Below are 20,493 nucleotides of genomic sequence, written 5' to 3'. Positions count from 1 at the left end.
TTAAGAACATGCTGGTAGTTCTCCAGGGTGGTTGTTCATTTGGTCTACTCAATGCTCTTCCTTCTTATATGCCAAAACTCGCAAGGGGATTGAGAAATGCAGCCAGCTATCGTTCATCTCCTGCAAATTAGAATAATGAGAAGTGGGTGTAGTCTCAAGAAATGATGGATCTGTCTTGTTTTAGAAGATGGGTCTTGGAAGCATCTCAACAGCTTTTAGAAGAAACACAAACAATGTAAACACTGTCTTCAAATAGGACAGAAGGTGCTTTCTGTTGTTAGTAAGTTCCTATAAACAAAGCTACATTTTCTGTTGGTTTTGTTTTTGTAATTTTTCCCTTTCTTCTTTTGACTGGATGACTCCAGTAAAGTGTGATGTTCTTCTACTTTGTCACAACTGTTTTTTATAAGCAAGCATAAAACCCCTGAAAGCTTTTTATGGCCAATAAAATATTCCTATATCTCAGTATCTTACTGACCTTAAAATAAGGCTTTATACAGAAGCAAAACAATACAGACTCCATCAGTAAGAGGAAACATCTCTGAATGGGATTGGAACAGATCTTGTGGAGCATGGGTTCAAGTCCAGTTTTGGCAGACAGTGTACTCTCTTTTGCAAGCTATTCAAAGCAGCTCTTAAGTGAGTGGAATTTTCTTTGTTATGCAATTGTGGAGCTATTCCAAATTTGACTACTTTGAAAGCTAGAATCTTCATTCTGATTTTTCAGCTTAACCTCATTCATGGTTTAGTTCATTCTTGTTTGTTCTTGTGCTACTGTTGTCCTTGAGCTTAAATGGCTCTTCTTGCCCCCCTGTGTTCCATCGGTGTATATTTGCAGAGAGCAACTATAATCTCCTCTGAGCTGGATCTGATCAGACTAAACCAGTTTTTTTTTTTCCTTTATATTTCCATCACAAATTGTTTCCCATAACTCTTGGTCATCTTAGTAGACCGTTTGAAAGGGCTACAGAGTTTGATAGTCTCTCTGGAACATGAGTGACTAGAGCTATACAGAATATTTCAGGGAAAGTTTTGTTGCTTCCTTGTACAAAAGCATTAATCCCAGTTTATGTCTTTTGGGAAATTTTCACTTTATACATTATCGTATAGGAATATTTCTTCACGGCTGCATGTTATTGGTGTACGGTCATTACTTAAGGAGCAACACATCACAGATAGTCTTCCCCTGTTCTTGGTTTACTAAGTTCCTAGTTGGTAATGGAAATAATGTTACTTTTTAATTTATGTATATCTTGTGTTGGTTCCCTTACACAGATCTTCAAGGTACTGTGCCCAATGTTTTTGTGATGTTTCTTAACTTTGTCTTCAGCCAATTTTGTTAGCACATTAGTAATTCTTGTGGGGTTTTTAGCCATTAGTGATAATATTTTAAGATTAATTTTAAGAATAGTAATGTATTTCAAAAAGATGAATCTCTGTACAGCTCAATGGTTCCTTTTTCAAAATAACTTGTGATCCTCTACCTTTTTTAGTTTCTTATCCTCCTTACAACTCTGGTATTAATTCTAATCCTCTCCATTTTAACTAGTAACTTCCTACGTGTCATCTATCAAACGCTTAACTACTACTAATTTGTCTGGACTTCAGTGATCTTCTTAAAGAAGAAGATTGGGTTAGTCTAGCACTAATTCTAATTTGTTCTAAATTGGGAGTAGATTTACTTACGCCTCCCATGGTGACTGCTTAGTTATGAGTAGGCAATAGTTATCAGTACTCAGTCTCAGTAGATTTGCTTTCTTGGGAGACAGGACATACTATTTACCTGTTTGTGTTTTGGCTTTATGGGTGTGGAATTTTTTATTCTTTTTAAGGGCTGGCCAGTCATTTCTGCAGCGTTTCAGATTCATTCTGGTTAGTCATCTTACAGGTGCTTGATCTGCATGGGGATCCTACCAGAGACTGCCTGTTAGGTATCTTCAGATGTTTCTGTTGCCTCCATTTTGTTCTTGCATCATAGTCCCCTGAGACAGCAGACTTCTTTGGTACTTCTTGTTTTAAGGAGGAGTTTCCTCTGGTTAAGCCAAGCAAAGGAGCGTTTACATCTTGTGCCACTTTCAAGGAGCTGAGAACTGTTGTAGAGCTGAACTCAGTACAAGGCATTTAGATCAGGAAAAGAAATTTAAAATGTCTTGGTAAGTACTCAGGGCAATATGTTATGGATTCCAAGTTACTTATGACAGCTGAATAGGTCCCACATTGTAGTTGTAGCACAGTGCTTTGTGAGGGAAATTAATTGGGATAGAATGGCCATTCCTGCAAAAAGGAAGTTTTTTTTGGTTTCTTCATTAACAGGAAAATGTTTGGCTTCATTACTGGAGTCTGCTTAGAAGGTTAGAACTCATTAGCTAAGCAGAAAACATTGTGGTTAAGTGCTAGAGTCTGTCCTTGGAAGTATTTCCATTTCTTTAGAAGAAAAAACTGTATTCCTCTTACAAATTCACTGCCTAATGTGTGAACTGCAGATTTCCTTCCAGGATAATTGGCATGGATCTGTAACCCATCTCTTTTGCATGGTTTTTTTTGTCTGCTACCCAGAATTCATCAGTAGATCAAGGAGGTGAAAGCACTATAGGTTCTTTTGGTCACTACGGAGATCACAGTTTTCCAGACTTCTTCTTTCTGTTCACCTTGGCTATATATTTTTTGTCAAGTACAGAATTTTCTATTCCTGATGCTCTGAATCTCAGTGAAAAATTAAAATCCAGGTGAGCTTTCTGACATTTCTATGGACTTAAAAAGAGACAAGATACTTAAAAGCCATCAGCTTAATTTTATTGATCTCTAGACAAGCTTCTAGCTTTGGTTTTATACATAATGCTTGCACTGTGAATGCCGCTGTTCTTAGTGGGTGCTTACCTGGCACAAGTAGCATGAGAAATGGAGTTTCTCTTTTCTTCACCACAGATCTTTCAGTCTTGAAGGAGGCTGAACCTAGGACTTGAATTTGAGACTTAAAATATCAAGTGGTTGTGAAATCAAGCATGTTTTTACTTATGGGCACAAAAAGGATCTCCTTACACTGTTATAGCAGGCACGTTTTTGGAGTTTGTTACTTTGGACAAAGATTAATGGAGTGCTGTCACAGATCTCCGTTTGGTTGTGAATACTATAGCTTGATAGTCTTGTGAGCTCTTAAGAAGGTATGCAGGTGTTTCATGTTACAAATGTGATTTTCCTGGTAGCAACTACCCTTGCAGGATGTAAAAGCTTGTGTCTTTTTATCTGTCAAGTAACATAAATAGGCATTCTCCAGTGGGAGTTGGTTTTGAGCAGATCTCGGTCAACATACTCTAAACAGATTCACTGAAGGGCTGGAGTAGCCACGTTCACCATGTGTTGCGACTTCATTAAGCTTGCAGGCATTTGTAGCCTACTGCTCGAGCACTCAGTGTCCTTCTGAAGGAGTTAGTATCAAACTGTGAGATCTGACAGTCATCTGACTCTGTGTTAGTTCATTCCTCCTACAAAATCTCATGAAATGCAGGTTATGGGTTTAGAACCAGAGAGCTTATTTTTTTTCTCTCCTAATAAGAAGAAAGATTTTGAAATCTTGTCTCTGATGTTGTTGAATTTGAGTGCACAGATCTAACTGTACCTTATTTTGAGTATTGCTTTGGGCACTGGAATGAGGAGGTATCTGTTTGGGCCATGAAGTTGTATATTCTGTAGTAGGAAGTCAATTTATTGCTGTAGTGCATACAAAGTCATTATCAAGTTCTAGACCACAGGGAATATTTTCCTTTGCTGTGGAAGTCATCTCAACTGGACGATCTTCAGTGCAAGTGGCCATGCTCTCCTGTGTCAGTGACTGACAGATCTAATTCTGCCTTTGTAGCCGACAGCCTGTTAGTTAATGGAATTGTGAATATTGTTACTCAGAGGCAATCTTCAGAGTATTAAAATGCATTATTCCTCTTCTTTTCTTGATATTTATCAAACAAGATGTTAGATCTAATGAATACAATGTTATCGTTAAATAAGTACTGTGTGTAGATCATAACTTCAAAGGAATGAAAATATAAGTAGCTTCAGTATTGCTTTGCAGTGACAGAGAGAGATGGGTTTCACTTGCCTGTTTAAATCGTATGTGATGGAAACCCAGAGTGAATGGCCTCTCTGAGGGAAGAGGAATCATTATGGGTTATATGATCAAATTCATAAGATCCTCAGTACATATATATTTCATACAGGTCTCAGCTCCCCTCCCTTCCCCCCCCCCCCTCCCCTGCCCTCCTCATTTCTCCTTACATGGAAGCAAATGGAATGGGGAAGCAGTAGTACAGCTTTGCAAGTACTATAGTAGGTTTCCGTTTATAATTATCATTCTTGACGTATTTATCCTTTCTTCTGGAAGTGAAGATGCAGATATTTAAGAACCTTTCTTGCACAAAAAAGCCCAATTTCCGCTCAGTACTTAATTAGCACTTGTTTATGACACGGCTTCTGATTTGATTTTCAAAACAAATTGCACAGTAAAGAGGCTGATATTTAAACTGTATAGTAACCACAACTCCAGCTGTGACTCAAATATTGTAAGCCTTCAGGGGTTGTGTTTAGGCGTAGAAAATAGGAACTCAGGCCTGTAATTAAATGTCCTCTAAAAATCAGCCTTTGTAGGGAAGGGAAGAGGGTACCACTGAATTTTAAATTACTCACTTGTTCTCAGAAATCATTCTGTTGTTCTGGACCTTGCTTAGGGACTGCAGAAGTCAAATGGATTAAAAATGAAAGAGTAGAGGAACGGAAGGAGAAAAAAGTCAGGGGTTGCAGAAAAAAAGATGAACAAAGCAGACGGTTCTGGCTCTGTCTGTGTATAGACAATGGCGGTAGATGTAGTAATTTTCATATATGGCTAATATATAGATGACAAGTTCTCTGGCCACTAGAAAGACTAAGTAGGCATTTCATACAGAGTGAAATTGCTTTTCAGACTGTGAATAAGTTGCTGATGGTTGTGGAATAAGCCATCTGCAGTGATGGAAGGCTCATTTTTAAAGCAAGTACTCAATAGTAAAGGTGAATGTTTTGGAAAAGGAAGTAGAAAGGGTCATATTACAGATTAGTCACTCACCTAGACAAAAATATGAAGTAGCCACAAAATAGCATGGTAGAGATTAGCAGTTAGACTGTTACCAGGGCTACTTCTTGACAGACACTATCTTGGCTATTGAAAAATTGGGGAAAATTACCCTAGCAGCCTGACTTCTAGTCATGGGAAATGCTGGAGCAGACACTAAGAGAGTATTCTGGATTTAGGAATGGTATTGAACCATGAGCATAAATGATGTAGTCAGGCTGGTCTGTAACGACCTTTGCTACTGAAAAACAGCATGACCTTCAGCTTGTCTCTTTTGACCAGGAAAAGTGCCCCGCTACAGGTGTGTGCTCATGAAAATACAAAAATGAGTAGATCTTGCTGGGCAATTAATTGTATTACTTGTAGAATTGCCTTGAATAGATCATAATCATGGAAGATTTTATTGTTGATTGATAAAGTAATAGAGCTTCCAAACAAGGCAGTTGTCTATGTCCTTCATCTTTTGAAGATTAGGGGAAGAGAGGAAACTTTATTTTTTAAATTGTCAACCACACATGGGCTCTGTCAGTTTGTAATTGTGTCTCCTGTCATTTGGATACTGAAATTCAGAACATTTTAACTGGATGTACTTAGTTAATTGTGTGTGCTGAAAAATGCATTCCTAGAGGTCATTCACAATGTGCCTAGGAGAACCATAGAAGTTCAGAATTTAGGAGATTGGTTATAAAAGTTTAGCCAATGATGAATTTGTGAGATTCTATTTAATTACACATTTCTGTCAGTACTTACGTTTGTGAATGGGGAACCACTTGTGCAAATATCCCACTTTAATTGCATAAGCAGCAGTAGATAGGTAGTGATGTACCTCGTACTGGTAAAATTTGCTTCTCCTCTATATAGTTAATTTTCTTAGATGGGACTAGATTTATCAAATGTAGAGGAGACATACCTCACTGAGAGAATTGTACAAGTGTAGTGTTTAGGTACAAGTAATGGGTTTCTGCTGTTGGTATATTTGTCAGCATTGAAAAATAGAGTTGACAGTAGTTGCTAATCTACTGAAAGTCCTGATAACTTTTATTGCTGTTACTCAAGCAACTTTATGTTGAAGAGCTCATGTTGGTAAGAGTTGTCTAAATAGAAATACGGTATTGTCTTTGATAGTGGAGACAAATCTGCATGGGATTAATCCTGTTGATTGTGATAGATGTGTTAATACACTTACATATTTGCAGAACCAGGATTTTCAAAATAAATGGTTTAAATCAGTGTGTTATGTCAATTACTCAAACTAGTCTGGACCACTGGGCTTCACAAATGTTAAGCACTGTGCCAGTCTTAAGAGAAAGCTTGACTGTTATCTTTTAATTTGTTTGTTGGATGACAGAAACTGAAAGAAATGAAGTAATTTTTCACATCTTGCTGTGTGAACCTGGGCAGATCAGAGACTGATATTCAGGTCTCTTTACTCCCGACACTGTGATTTCGGAAGGTCATTGTTTTTGCTTGTTTATGAAGGCTTTTATTTCTTCTCCTTGATGGTTATGCTGTGCTGTGCTACTTTGAAAAAGTAACTGAAACACTTGAGCCAGAATTCAAATGTGGGTTTTTGTAGTGTTCTTGCTAGATACATAGCACTTCATATAGTTTCTTCAATTTTCAAAGCACGTAGAAATGTCAGCAATTCCTCTCAGCAAACCTGTGAGGTGGGTTAAATGAGTGTTGTCCTCATTTTACAGTAGTAGAAAGGCTAACCACCCATGAAGTTAGTGCTGGAGTAAGGATTAGGTCTTGGAGCATGATGCTTCTAGCTGTGTGAGAAGTCCCCTAAAACATAGTTTGTTAATGTGTTAAGCATTGCAAGACCAAACTCAGCAGGTGAATGCAGTAACCAGACATACTTGACTTTAATTTATCAGCACAATGGTGGTTATTACAGTTCATGTTTAACTGAGATTACTGGCTAGGACACCAGGGCATAGTCTTGCTACCGCTTTGAAAGATTTAGGAGGATTTAAATTCAAACTGGAGAGGCACAGAAATAACTAATGTTTAAAGTATGTTGTAAAATCCTGTATGTGTACTTCTCTTTGGAGGCAAGACTTTAGTCTGGTCTAGTTCTTATTTTAATTTCAAATTCCAAGCCTGGCTTACCCTCCCCACCATAGCTGTGAAGATTTGTCATTCAGTGATAACACATTTTTCCTCTCCAACAATTGTTGTTATGAGTGCCAAGTTAGACACAGTTTGTACAGACTAAATATTGTGTTGACACAAGAACAAATGGGAGTAAACTCACCTTGAATAGAGCCATTCTGAAAATAAGATCTTTCCAGCCTTCCAGAGGAAGTAGTGGGGCACATACCTGCTGGTTTGGAGAGGAAGTACAATGAATTATGAAAGGGATTGTGAAGTAATTTTCAGGAGTAAGAAAAGTCTCTGGACTTGGTGTCTGAAGATGTAGTTTCTGGGCCTGGTGTTTTGATGTGATTTTAATTTCAAAATGTCTGCTTTTGCAAGAAGGAGGAGGAACAATTGAATCCACTTGATAGTGAGAGTATCTTAAAACTGCTAATAAATTGCATGACAGGCAGTGAGGTTTTTTTTTGGTGCATACTTTATTCTAGCTGTAATTTGTTATATATATGTCTTACGCTTCCAGAGCAATTGGATGTCTTGCCTTTTCCTCAGCCTGAAAAGGAAGAAAACACTAAATGGGGAGGAGATTGTATTTGTCGTATCAGTTTGAGGCATAATTTATGGCTGTGTGAATAGAGGTTCCCATTACCCTGGTATTAAGGCTGCACCTCTGCAGGGATTTTCCTTAATCTTTTAATGTTGTCCAATGTCTGGTCTGATCATGTTGAGGATAGTGACTGTAAAAAATCTTCTCATAGCTTGACTACTGCTGTTTTGACACCATTTGGCTTTATATAGTGGCAAACCCATTAATGACCATTAGTCTCTGCTCTTGCACCTACTGCAGAGGCTGTGCTTATCCAAGTGCATTTGTGTGGAAATTTGAAAGAAGTACCTATATATGCTGAGTTGAAATGTAAAATGGTAGTAATCCTGAAAATGGTGATATTTTTATTAGAAAAAATGTTCTTAAAGCAACTTATGTCAGAGGAGTAAACGAGGTAATCTGGGTACTGAACCTTCATATATGACTTGAAAAAAAAATCTGCATTGTTGTAAAATTGCTCCAGAATTTAGACTTAGGTTAGCTAGGTCCCAGTGTAAAAGGAGGTCTCTATGTCTATTCTCTCCTAGCCCCGAATACACATGCCAAAAGATGGATTCCAACTTATATCATCTGGATACCAAGCATGGCTAAAGCAGGTTGGACTGTATTATTGTTATTCATCTCATGTGAGGGACTGTGTTGGACACCTGTGCTTGTCTCATTAGTGAAGTACATAAATAAAGATGTAATGAAGTTATAGTGTCATGTTAGCTGATACCCCTCATAGCCATCACTGTTTTGTGTTTATGCATGCTGTGTTTGTATAACATTTTCTCACCAGTCTTATGAATGTGCACTTCCTGTAAATAAAAGTTCAAAATGCAGTCACCTGAAAGCAAAAAGGGTCAGAGTCTGAAAAGAAATGTGCAACAGCAGCTCAAATTACAGAATTAAAATGGGCCTTCAAACACAAAGCTGCATGGTGGTGGTGCTGGTAATAATGGGGAGGCCACTGGGTTAAAACTCAAGAGAATTGCGTCTAGCGTCTTAATTCAGATCTGCCTTGGTGAAACAAGTATGGACACTTACTCACATCACATAACAATTGTGCAGTTTGACACAACCTGACACTGTAGGGAGTCCCCACTCAGAAGTGGCCTAGTGCTATATTACTCTGGCTGTTATTAAAGGCCAGGCTTTAGATGTCTCAGCAGTCTGCCTCTAGCAATTGCTGTCAGCTTTTCACTTCTGTGAGTGAAAAATCCCTCTTCAGAAAAAATAGCTTAATTTACAAATTGCCCGTACAAGTCTCTTCCCTCATGAAGATACATGTATGATGAATCCTGCGTCCTTGAGAATATGTGGCTGAAAGTTGTTGTTTTTGTAGAAAGCCAGAATGATTGTGTTGTTATGGCAACAAAAACAGCAGAGATAAGCTGCATCCTGTTGTCCTGGCAACTGGAGTTGTGAAATGATGAAACATGGTGGTGAAGGGATCTATGGAACTGTAAGCCCAACAGAAACAAAGAGCCAATTCACTTGAGCGGAGTGGGAGAGAATGATTCTCTCCAGTCTTGTCTCAGTATCTTCCAAGTAGTAACTTGTTTGTGCAAGTCAACTTGACTTCTGTGGAACCGAGAAGAGCTTAACACCTACAAGAAGATGGAGATTGAGTCCAGTAGTGTATTTGCATACCATTTCTTTGAATGAGTGGTGTATTGCAAAGATGAAGTGTGCTTTGGAGCTTCTTTCTGAGAGACTATTTCTCTCTCTCTCTCTTTCTCTCTCTCCAAGTCCACACTAGTGAAGGTTATCTGGGACATTGAAGCCGATGTTTTCTTGATTTAAACTTTGCTGAGCTGGAGGCAAGGTGTCTCAGAGGAATCTCAACTCCACAATTATCGTCTCACAAAGCTCAAGTTTGTTGACCTGTGGGGCATGGCATCAGTTTCTGTTTCATATGTGGTAGACTGGAAGAACAATAAGAAGAGGATTGTGTAGCTGTTCTGTTTTTCTTCTGAGGCTAGCAGACCTGCATCAGTTCTTGCCATGTTATATTGCCAGTGCTCTGATGCAAGTGAAATATATGCTTTTTTGACTCAGAAAAATATTGAGGGGGTAAATAAACCCCAAATACTCAGTGAATTTTCCAAGGAGACTTTAACATTAGGCGACCTCAAATAACAGAGGAACTTAAACTTCTTAAAAAAAGAGAATTGCACGTGGCTGCTTTCCTTTTGATTTTTAGTTTACTGTTACTTGTTCTGAAGTCTTTTAAATCTTCTTACTCCTCCTTGAACCAAGGAGAGGTTTGAAACTTGAGCTTGCGTCATCAGCAGATTCTGTCATGGAAATAACTTTGCTATTTGAATTTCAGTGCTGTGATTTCACCACAGGAAGTATATGTCTAAGGGACTTGATACAAAGGGTGGAAACTTTTGATTAAAAGAGTAGGCTCTCACGAGAAGCAGAGAGGCTAAATCATTTTGAGGTGAGACTGGTTTGGTGCAGGATACATACCAAAGGTCGTGCCTGTGGGATTTTTAAAATCCTATATTGGAAAGAAAGCTATTTTTCTTGTATTTAAAAGCAGTAATCTACATATGCATCCAGATGGAATTGTGTCTGTGCACCAGGTTTATCCTGCTGGTGCTTTTAATGGGATCCTGACATAATGATTTTTTAATATTTTTCCTCAGTATAGCTGAGTATTGATCTGCTGCCTGGCTTATATAGAATGTGAGAAGTATCACAGTAACACATTGTATTAATGTGGGCTAAAAGCAGTTTATGTGAGGTGGAGGAAGATGGAGTTCTGCAAGACTGGACACATACTATAAATATCCATAAAATTGACAATTTTATCTAAAAATGGTGCTGACAAGATTTGCTTATTTTCAGCCTACTTAAACTGGAGATAATAGTTGAACACTACCTGAGCATGGGTTGCCCACACTGATGCCATTACCCTCTGCCCTTTAATGGCAGGTTTTTATATTTAATGTTGTTGTGCTGCAGCAGAGAGTTGTATTCTGTTCTTACGTGGGCTAGAGGAATTAAAATACCAATGGCCAGAAATGTGTTGTTTTAAGAACAGTGTTTTAAGTAACCTGCAAAGCTGTCCTTAGCTGTTTTCTGTGAGTTCATCTTTTACAAAAAGGCAAACACTTACAGTTAATTTATTCAGTCTTGATCTTCATTTAAGCCTTTCTTTGAATGGCAGCATTGTGTTGCTAGCAGCCTGTAACATCCTGTCACCTAGATCTTGACCCTTTGGAAGGGGTCAAGACAAGCTGCAATTGACTTCTGAAGGGAGGAGGGTTAGGAATGTTTGTGTATGAATATGATCAATAGACATTCCAATTCCTGTATTATATTGACACCTTCTATGATTTAAGCTGAACTGTGAAATTGGGCAAATTAAGCTCTTAATTAGCTGAAACACTTACAAAACATTATTTTGATTATATAAATGGGAAGTTTAAAGTAGCAGTTTAGGTGGCTTGTGAAACATGGTAATTCAGAGCTAAAGCTGATGTCTCCCCTTTGCATACCATGAGCAAGTATGCATCATATAGGATATGTAATATAATGCACTCATGTAAGCCTTTCTGCCTCCCACTGTCTTTTGGAGTACAATTTTTAGAGCCGAGTTATAAACCTGTAAACGTGTTTTATGCTGGAAATTCTTGGTGCTACCTTAACTCAATTGGTACCAGCAAAGGCCAGTATAATCAAAACAAGGCACTTAAGATATTAATGGTCTGCACTTCAGTCAAGTCAGCCGGAAAAGAGAGTGTAAAAACCGGGACTGTGGTGAAAACAAGATTCTTCCTCTAGAATTACACTTTCTTAGGAGACAAATGTATCATATCTGGAAACATTTTGATTTTGTCACTTAGCATTTCCTCCTTAACTTCTAAAATGTATTCTATTTTCAGCAGATCCATCTGCTTTTCAAAATTCGGATACTAATTCTTTGGGTGGAAAGTCGAAATAAGCTTGCTTTCTGCAGTTGATTATTAATACTTGGCACTCAATATACTACTTTGGGAATGCAAAGTGCTTTGCAGACACATCAGTTATCCTTGGAGCACTTTTGTGTGGTAGGTGCGTAACATAACAATAATCTTGAGGGATTTTGTGGAACTAAATAAGACTAGAGATGAAGGAATATCTAATGAAACCTCCATTTCATCCCTCCACCAATGTCATTTTCTCCTCTGCAGTTTGTATGATGGAAATCTAGACCTAAGTGTCCCAAACCGAAGAGGTTTTAATCCATTTCGTAGAGTACGGTTGTATAGTTTTTAAAGCCTCACAGTTATTCAGGTTCAGTGATGGTTGAGCAGTTGGTATGTTGCTCTTTCTGCTTTTATAATAAAGGTAATGATAATTTTCTTCTTGGCTCCTGGTTGCTTAAGTTTTTTGATGTATGTATGTCATAGCTTAATAATTAAGGACACAGTTTCTAACACCTCTCTTGGGCAAGGTAGTTCTGTTGTCCTTGCTGTGTGGATGCAGGACTGAGATACTGTGTGCCCAACCTCATGCAGAATGGCTGTTTCAAAGACTTAAATTTATTTCTTATGGCATAATAAGTGTTGGAATTATTAAATTCTTCAGAATAGCTGCAAAATCAAGCTTTGGATATGATGGAGCTTAATAGCAACTCTGTTTTCTTGCTTATGAAAGAGCTTAATGCTCATGGCCTTGTGAAATCTCCATTTTAAGCCTTCAGACAGTTTGATGCCTTAGTAAAAGCAATCTCACCAAGGTCTAAGTTTGGGTAGGGCTTACTTTTAACACCAACATCTTTGGTGTTGCTTAAAGAAGCACACACACAAGTCTCTGCATGTTATATGCCTTAAAGAAAGGTATGGCATCTGAATCTTAAATCTCTGCAGGTGCACTGGTTTAGATTTATCAGCTTCATGGATTAAAGAGCTATAATTATGAAAACATTAGTATTGTCTAGTTCAGATATGATCTACACAAGTTCCCGCAAGCATTTGGCAATTGGGGATTTTGTATACCTTACAGATGGGAAGTTGGCCTCTTTCTGGGGTGTATAGTTGATGTTGACCTGGAATCCTGGAGGTTGAACTCCAGTAACCGCCCTTTGGGGAAAACATTCCTTTACATTTACCTAAAAGCTGGGGTCTGATCCTCTTGGCTTCCACTCAGGTAAGAAATTATTTGGATAATCTGAACATATAAACCCTTTTCTGTGTCCCTTAACTTTGATTTTTAAAAGCAATTAGTTAACTGGAATCTCTTGTAAAAAGCTACTGTAAGCTAGGGAGTCAGCAGAAGATTAGAGAGGAGTTTGCATAATATGTATGTTAAGGAAAATTTACTGAGCAATTACATGAAAAGCGGGAGTTTGAGGAAGAGGAATCATTTACAGCAGTTGAACTGTATGTGCACAGTAAAGCTTGCAGAACGTAGTAACCCCGAGCCATGACTGCAATGAAGTTCGGTAAGTCCAGTATTTTCTGTGTTTGGAATCTAGGAAGAGTGTTATAATGGAACCCTGGTAGCATATTTCAGCCTCTGATTTGTGAAACCTAATTGTTTTGAAGACAGATCCTGCAGTTGTCCCAGGAACACATTCTCAGCTTTCTCTGAGTGAGGATTGCTTGATTTGCAATTGGTGGAAGTGCTTCAAGGGTCTCTGATAAGATAGCTCAATTACTTTTATTATAGCAAAACAGGAGCACAATCCTCTTTTAGTTGCCTGCATACATACATGTGTAAATGTGACCAAGATGTCTGAAGCTAACAGAAGCTGAGAAATTGTGAAAAGCACTGGTTATGACAGCAACGGCGTGTTGCCCTTCACAATTCTGGTGCAATATGTGCCAGCTAGAAGAGCTGACAGTTTGTGGGCTAGTTGAACCCTGGGAAATCCTTCTCATGGTCACACTCAGAGGATTACTGTAGTTGCCTCTTTATTTTGTAAATTAATTTTCTTCCCATGGAAAGACTTTCAAGAAAAATATCTGGTGACAAAGTCAGAATTATCTTGTTTCACATGCAGGAATCAGTGGACTGAGATGTACGGAGGGGTAAACTTTTAACTCTCTGGATTTTGGCCATTGTTTTTGGTTTAATTAAGACTTAAGTCTTTTAACATCTTTCTTATTTTCAAATGAAAACAGACAAAAAACTTTTGGAGAAAGTTATAAAAGTATTAATTTGCTCTGAGCCATGTGAGTCTCTTTGGTAAGTTCATAATTAGGCAGGATTTTATTTATTTTTTTTAAAATGGATATTCTTGTCTCTCAGGTATATAACTGCTCCATAACTGGTAAATCTGTATTCATATGTTAGGGTTTTTAAAGGCATATTATTTACACAATTCACTAGAATGGCTCCTTTGAAAGCTGGGTGGCTCTCTCATGTAATTACGTATTTAGTGTGCCTTGTATCCACTGTTGGGATAGGAGGGAAAAGAAGAGGGAAAAAAACTCCACAAAAAGCAACTAAAATAAAAGAAAATGCTAATTCCCCTTTACAGGCTTGTTTGGATTTTTTTTAATTGTATCATATACCTTTTTTTTGGCTCAGAAGCCTGTATAATGAAGTGCTACATACCCAGGCTAAACAACGAAATACATATGGCAGTTTTTTTGATTGTGAAATTATACAACATGCACTGGAAATTAATTTTTTTTATAGCTATACAATATACATTTAATCAAAGAGAACACCTCTCTGAACAGTAGAGGGGAAAAATAAGAGATATCTTTTCATTTTTATGGATAAGTTGAAAGGATGAAAACTAGACCAAAGAAAGGAATCAAAATCACTTTTTAGCCAGAAGTAAATTTCTAGAATTGTTATTAAGTTTCGTGAGACCAACATTTGTAATGTAAACAGCAGCTGCCTTATCTGAGCAGGTTTCATACAGTGTCTTGCATCCTGTGGTGACAGGAATAGTGCACGTTGGACACAGTATGAAAGTGGTGTGTGGTATATTTTTGGCATTGGCTTAGTGAAATATGTGGCTGAAAGATGTGTAAGAGGAACTGAGTGGGAATGAATAGTATTGAGGTTTGTTCTCCCATTTGTTGTGTTATATTATTAAAATAATTGTAATAAAATTGCAATTCCTAATATTAGGAATCCTAGTAACAGCTGAGCATGTGTTTGATAAAGCATTGTAAAGGGTCAAAATTCCTAAGGCACATTTATTTGGAATTAGATTTTTTTGGAACCAGTACTGTGAAAGAGACTTTCAGGAAGGATTGTACTTTCTAGACATCCCATATTTGTTTTCTAAAGTGGTGAAAAAAAAGAGTTGGGGAAAAATCTGTCTTCTCATGTCAAGCTCAGGTCTGGTGTATATAGATCAGAGTATCTCTTCTGTTTTATCTGCACCAGGTTGGGCAGTAGAATTTCTAGCCCTTATTTTCCCTTTTCATACCGTTTTTTGTAATGATTACAACTTGTGTTTCATTTTCTCTGTACAATTTTACCTGGTTCCCTGCCTTATGATCAGCTGGACCAACCAGCAAAAGCCACATTTCTCTCAGTTTTTAAACGCTTCAGCTCTTGACAACACGTGTCATATTCTGTTGATGCTCCCTAATGAAAATATTGAGTGAACAGGATCTGAATTCCCATCTCCAAAAAGTTGTAGAAATTATTTTTTGTTTATCTTTAAAAAGCACAGGACATTGTACTAACAGGAAAATAATTCTGAACTAAGAAAGAACTGAAATAGATGTGGTTGACAGTTGAAATTATCATGTATGGTTGACCAAAAAACAGCTCTTTGAAAAAAGAATGGGTTTCCTTTTTGCCCCTGACATGGAGCTGTGCAAAAATCTGTTAGGTTACCTGTAAATCAAAAGAGTTTTAGGCACGCAGGCTATCATAAAGTTGAGTGCAGGGTTCAGACAGGGATAATAGGTTAATACACTTTATTATGTTAAAATGCACCACAGTTAAGACAGTCATTCTGCATTACTGTATAATTAATTTTCCCAATGTGTCTATAAATATCCTTAAACTCTTGTTTGCTTTTGGTGGTGGTTGTTTCACAATTAGTTTAGTAGAGTGAGTTTATGTTTTCATACCTTTGTACTACAATTGTAAATTGTAGTAGTCCAAGAACTTTTTTTTTCCCCATGTAGAACTACTAAGTTTCACAGGACAAGGTGATATATTTCTGACCTGTAACACAATTTACTAAAACTATGTTAGTTACCCCTAGTATATTGTATTTGCTGAAGGACTAGAAGGGAACAAATCTGATAAAAAAACCCACCCAGTCTGAAATGGTAATGTATAATCTTGTAATGCAATAGCAAATAAAGTAAATAACCAATTTTTAGCGCTGGCAAAAATTTAGCCATTGAGTGTGTATTGAGATTTGTCTTTAGGATATCAAATAATTGGAAGAGAGGGTAGACTATTAGAGGCAGAACATCTGATGTAGTCAAAAATGTTCTTGCAATATAGTTACAAGAATAATTGAATAGGTTAAAATACACTTCCCTTCAGCTCACGGTTACTGCCCACTCAGCTCAGGCAGTGACTGTGAATGCTTCTAGCCTATTTTAATTCAAAGTAAGGCAGGCCCATTTTAATCACCAGTGGAGCAGCTGGTACTAGCCTCTGTCAGGTGGGGGATACAGAGCTCATTTGAAACTGTATTTTCTGTGTTTATTTAGTGGGAAAATACATTTCAGAGTTTAGGGAGTGGGACTTAAAAAAATCAGATGAAAAAAATAAATTGGTTTTTTTGTCAATCAATTCTCTATCTTATGCCAGTCAATGTGTATTAAAGATGCTTAGCTTTTATAAACAAAAAGCTGGTGTGAAAGTTGTGCAGACGTTTAAGTATTAGTGCATTTGGGAGTCAGGAAGGTATAAACTGCTGCATCCAGGCCTGGTACTTAGCAAGCAATATCAGCATTCCCATTTGGCTGTCGTCCAAACATTGTGCCTCTCTGTATCTTTGTTTTGAAGAATCAATGTAGATTGACTTGAGTTCAGGGGAGAATTTCGTCAGTCAGCTTTCAAGGAGTGAACATAGAGGCCAGTCCCTTGTTTGTGGAGCTGACAGTACAAAAGTGAGTGTTTGACATGTGGCTTGCTCAGAGGATGGGGACAGAGGCTGTTGAGATTTTTTTCAGAGATGGGGCTGTAAATGAAGTTGTTCTGTTGGGTCACTCATCTGATTTACACACAAGCTGTTTCTATTGAAGCACCTGGGGCCTTTTGTTCATGCTTGTGAATAAGCCTCTTTCAGTCACCAACAGTAATTTAGTGTCTCTGTTTCCTTCAATAGGTAAAAGGTGACTACAGGAATGGCATTTTCTCCCACAGTGTGCAAGTTTACACTTATTTTTTTTAAGACAGGAAATAGAATTGTATCAGTAATAAACATTTTATTTTATACTGCAACAGATTCAGAAGTTGTCTAAGGGATTTGTAAATTTTTATTGCATACTTCCTAATTCTGGAATAATCCTAAAGACCAGGAGTGCATGGGTGAGCAATGATATCCTCTGTACATTCAGGGAGTTCTGCAGAATAGACCTCCATTTTTTCCTTTTGTTATTGTGGCAATTTTAAAGGAAGACATTTCATTACCTTCTAAGTGCCCTGGTACAATGGAGTGCCCTATCTGTAGTGACTCTGACTTGAGCCATAATCTCACGTAAACATTGAGGCAATGTAAACTTGCCTTTCCACTGACAGCGTGGTCCTCGTTGTTCCTGCCTCTGTGTCTTTCCATGCTTTGGTCAGTACAAACATTTAAAGTAACTTAATTTACCTAGTCAATCAATTTCAATGGCAATCAGTTTTTTGAGTTCATTATCACAGCACAAAAACTTGGCCAGCACAAGGCATAGGAAAGCTTGAGAAGAGGGAATAAATTATTTGGGCAAGACCTTGATAAGTCTGTATACAAAACCTCCATAATCACCCCATATTTATTCTGTATTATATTATGAATCTTAGAATAGGTAATGATAAGAAACACTTACCTAGTGAATTTGCTCTGCATGTCAGGAGGTACCATGTTGTAGTTAATCACCCTTGTTACTGTAACAATCAACTTTGATTTAAGTAAACACATTAAATTGGTGAAATGCTTAACCATAGATGCTCACTTTATATATTAAAACCCCCTTTTTTAAGGCTGATTGTCACAACAGCTTTTAATAACTGCAGTAATACATATTACATTACAAATAAAAGATTGCTGATATTTGGAGGGTTTTTGTATGTGGGAGTGTTTGTTTTCTTGGAGATTAGGATGGCAGATGAAGTGTGGCTCAGATTTTTGTTGCTTGTAATATTATGCCTATAACTTTTTTGTCTTTAGGAGAGACATTATCTACAAATTCCTGTGATATGTAATACTATGAAGTTCTTAAGTTCTGGAGGTTCAATATGTTTGTAAAGTGAAGAGATTTTAAAAAAAGAAATGAAAATGAGGAATTTATGTTAAGTTATCTAAATGTCTCATACACACATTTGTATAGGTTATGTTTCCAACAGTCTTTTAATACTATTTGTAGAACAGCAATGTAAATTGCACAAAAGTACAGCAATGAACGCGGTGATAGCCAGGGTTAACCTATCTGTGGCTGTCTGCACAGTACCAGATTATGGATGTTGGTGATCACCTTTCTGCTCTTTCAAGGATGGGTTATGTTGCTCTTATGTACTAATGTAGTGTAAGACTCTGCAAGGTTTTCTATCCCTGTTAAGAGCAGCAAGAAACGGTGGCTCAAAAGGCAGCTGTCATTTCATACCCATTCCAGCTGCCCTTTCCACTCAGATTTCTTCCCATCCCCCCTTAAAAAAAAAAAAAAAGGCAAGAGGGGGAGGATTACAAAAAAGAAGAGTATGGGGGTTTGAAATCTCTAGCATCTAATCTGTCCCATCTTACAGGTTTCATGAGTATCTGACAATTTAAAATATACTTGCTTTTTCCTGCCTTGCCAGTAATTAGACAAATGCAGCAGTGCTCATGGCATCAAAAACTCCATGGCTGCTAAAAGCAATTGCTATCATAACGCATCCCTAAATTTAATAGTAGTGGTGTAAAATGAACAAGCAACTCTATATTTCAGGAGGTAATGGCTTTAACTATCAAAATGGCTAGTATTTTCCTTGATTGGCTGCTTTGGCTCCTTCTTTGTGTTTGTGAGAAACAGGATAAATTTATTGTAATAATTGTATTTTATTTAACAAATAACAAAGCAAGCAGAAACCTGAGTGTCACCAAGTTCCTATTTACTTTGGGTTGTAGGTTTTTCCTCTTATCTCCTCCTCAGATGAAACCCCAACCCTTTTCTTTCCCTGATGATGTTAATACTTCAAGTTGTCATTTCCTTTTCTGCTTCCCTTGCAAAACTACTTGCTTTGTGTTGTGCCTGGGATGTGGCTGTGCATGGAGAAGATTAATTAGAAAGAAACTTCTTGTTACTGGAAAAACTCACACATTTGGTATAGAAAATTGATAATTTGCTTTCTTATTCCATTGTGCCTTTTTCTTGCTACTGTGACATTGGTAAAAAGCTTCTCTCAAGGAAAAGACTCAACAGAAGTTTGTGATCTCTCAAAGAGATCTCGGTCTTTAAGGCCAGGTGCGGTTGTGTTGATGCCATTTGGCTAAGCCTTGAAAGTTCCTGTAATCTGTACCATCCTGTCTCATACAGTCCCATCTCATAGTTGTCCTTTCTCTGCAGTGCTCTATGCCCAGATCTCTGTGGCTGGGCTGCTCCAGCCTGGCGGACAGCATGCCCTCGCTGCGATGCCTGTATAACCCAGGGACTGGCACACTCCCAGCTTTCCAGGTACTTTCTGTCTCTCTCCACTCCTCCTTTTCTCTCCATCTGTATACGTGTGCATCTCCATCTTTACTTGCTTGCTTTACCTCCATTAATTCTGCTTCACACTGTATGCCTCTCCCATGTCATTCAGATCTCTAACATTTAAACCCATATCATGTAGATTCAGGGCAGCTCAGTGCTGGGGTGTTTCCATTACCTCGATATAATTATTTTGTATAAATTGGCCTGGTACCATCATCTTTTTCCATTGGCTTTCAGTTGTGTCAAAAATATACCACTTAATTGTGTTTGGCAAACAGTATCCATTACATGGTCTCCAATCTGGCTGTTTGTGCAGTGATTCCCTTCCTATCTAAATTTTCTGTATGCTGCTTAGAGGGCTGAGGCGGGTGGGTTCATTGCCATGGTGATGATTGATGCCAGCATTTGTTTACTTTAGGTTTGTTAGCAGTAGTCTGGATATTTTGACTACAGAAAATTACAAGGAAGTTGTCAATCAAAAAGCAAATAAAGGAAACCTATTTTTATCTTTGGTCTCAAAATTGGTTAAATTCAAGCATTTTTCTGTCATGAGGCAACTTTCTACCAAACAGGTTTATCCAGACACTTCTGGTGACAACTGAATCTTAGAAAATGCCGACACTGTCCTGTGAGAGTAGAGAGTGAGACAGCTATTGGGTGAGCATCTAGAAACCTAGACAAGGTTTTCAAGATTGTTGCAAGTGTTTTATAATAGGTGGATATAAACAGTAGAGACTGGGCAGCAGAGGAGTTATGTTAATGTTGAATACCGCGAGATCTCATGTGAACTGCAGTGACTGAAGGACCTGAGGAGTATCTCTGTATATGATGTATTTATTGGAACTCACGGTGATATGAACATTTATTTCAAGGTTTATGCTGCTGTGAATGATGCTGCTGTT

General features: G+C 37.8%; 1 protein-coding gene across 4 annotated transcripts in view; it reads left to right on the top strand.

The window, feature by feature from the left end:
* BTRC (beta-transducin repeat containing E3 ubiquitin protein ligase) overlaps positions 1–20,493 on the top strand; it is a 117,180-nt gene that overhangs the window by 8,512 nt on the left and 88,175 nt on the right. The window contains exons 2-3 of one of the 4 annotated variants that reach the window (XM_062001043.1): positions 8,333–8,401; positions 19,466–19,573. The exons of 1 other annotated variant lie outside the window; for it this stretch is intronic. In XM_062001043.1, coding sequence (XP_061857027.1) covers positions 8,333–8,401; positions 19,466–19,573 — 177 coding nt within the window. The remainder of the gene's footprint in view (positions 1–8,332; positions 8,402–19,465; positions 19,574–20,493) is intronic. 2 more of the 4 variants (XM_062001044.1, XM_062001045.1) reach the window with 2 other exon arrangements.

The sequence above is a fragment of the Colius striatus genome, chromosome 8 (genome assembly GCF_028858725.1).
Source record: "Colius striatus isolate bColStr4 chromosome 8, bColStr4.1.hap1, whole genome shotgun sequence".
NCBI lineage: Eukaryota > Metazoa > Chordata > Aves > Coliiformes > Coliidae > Colius > Colius striatus.
Note: the sequence above shows the minus strand (reverse complement) of the source record. Positions and strands in the feature narration are given on the sequence as shown.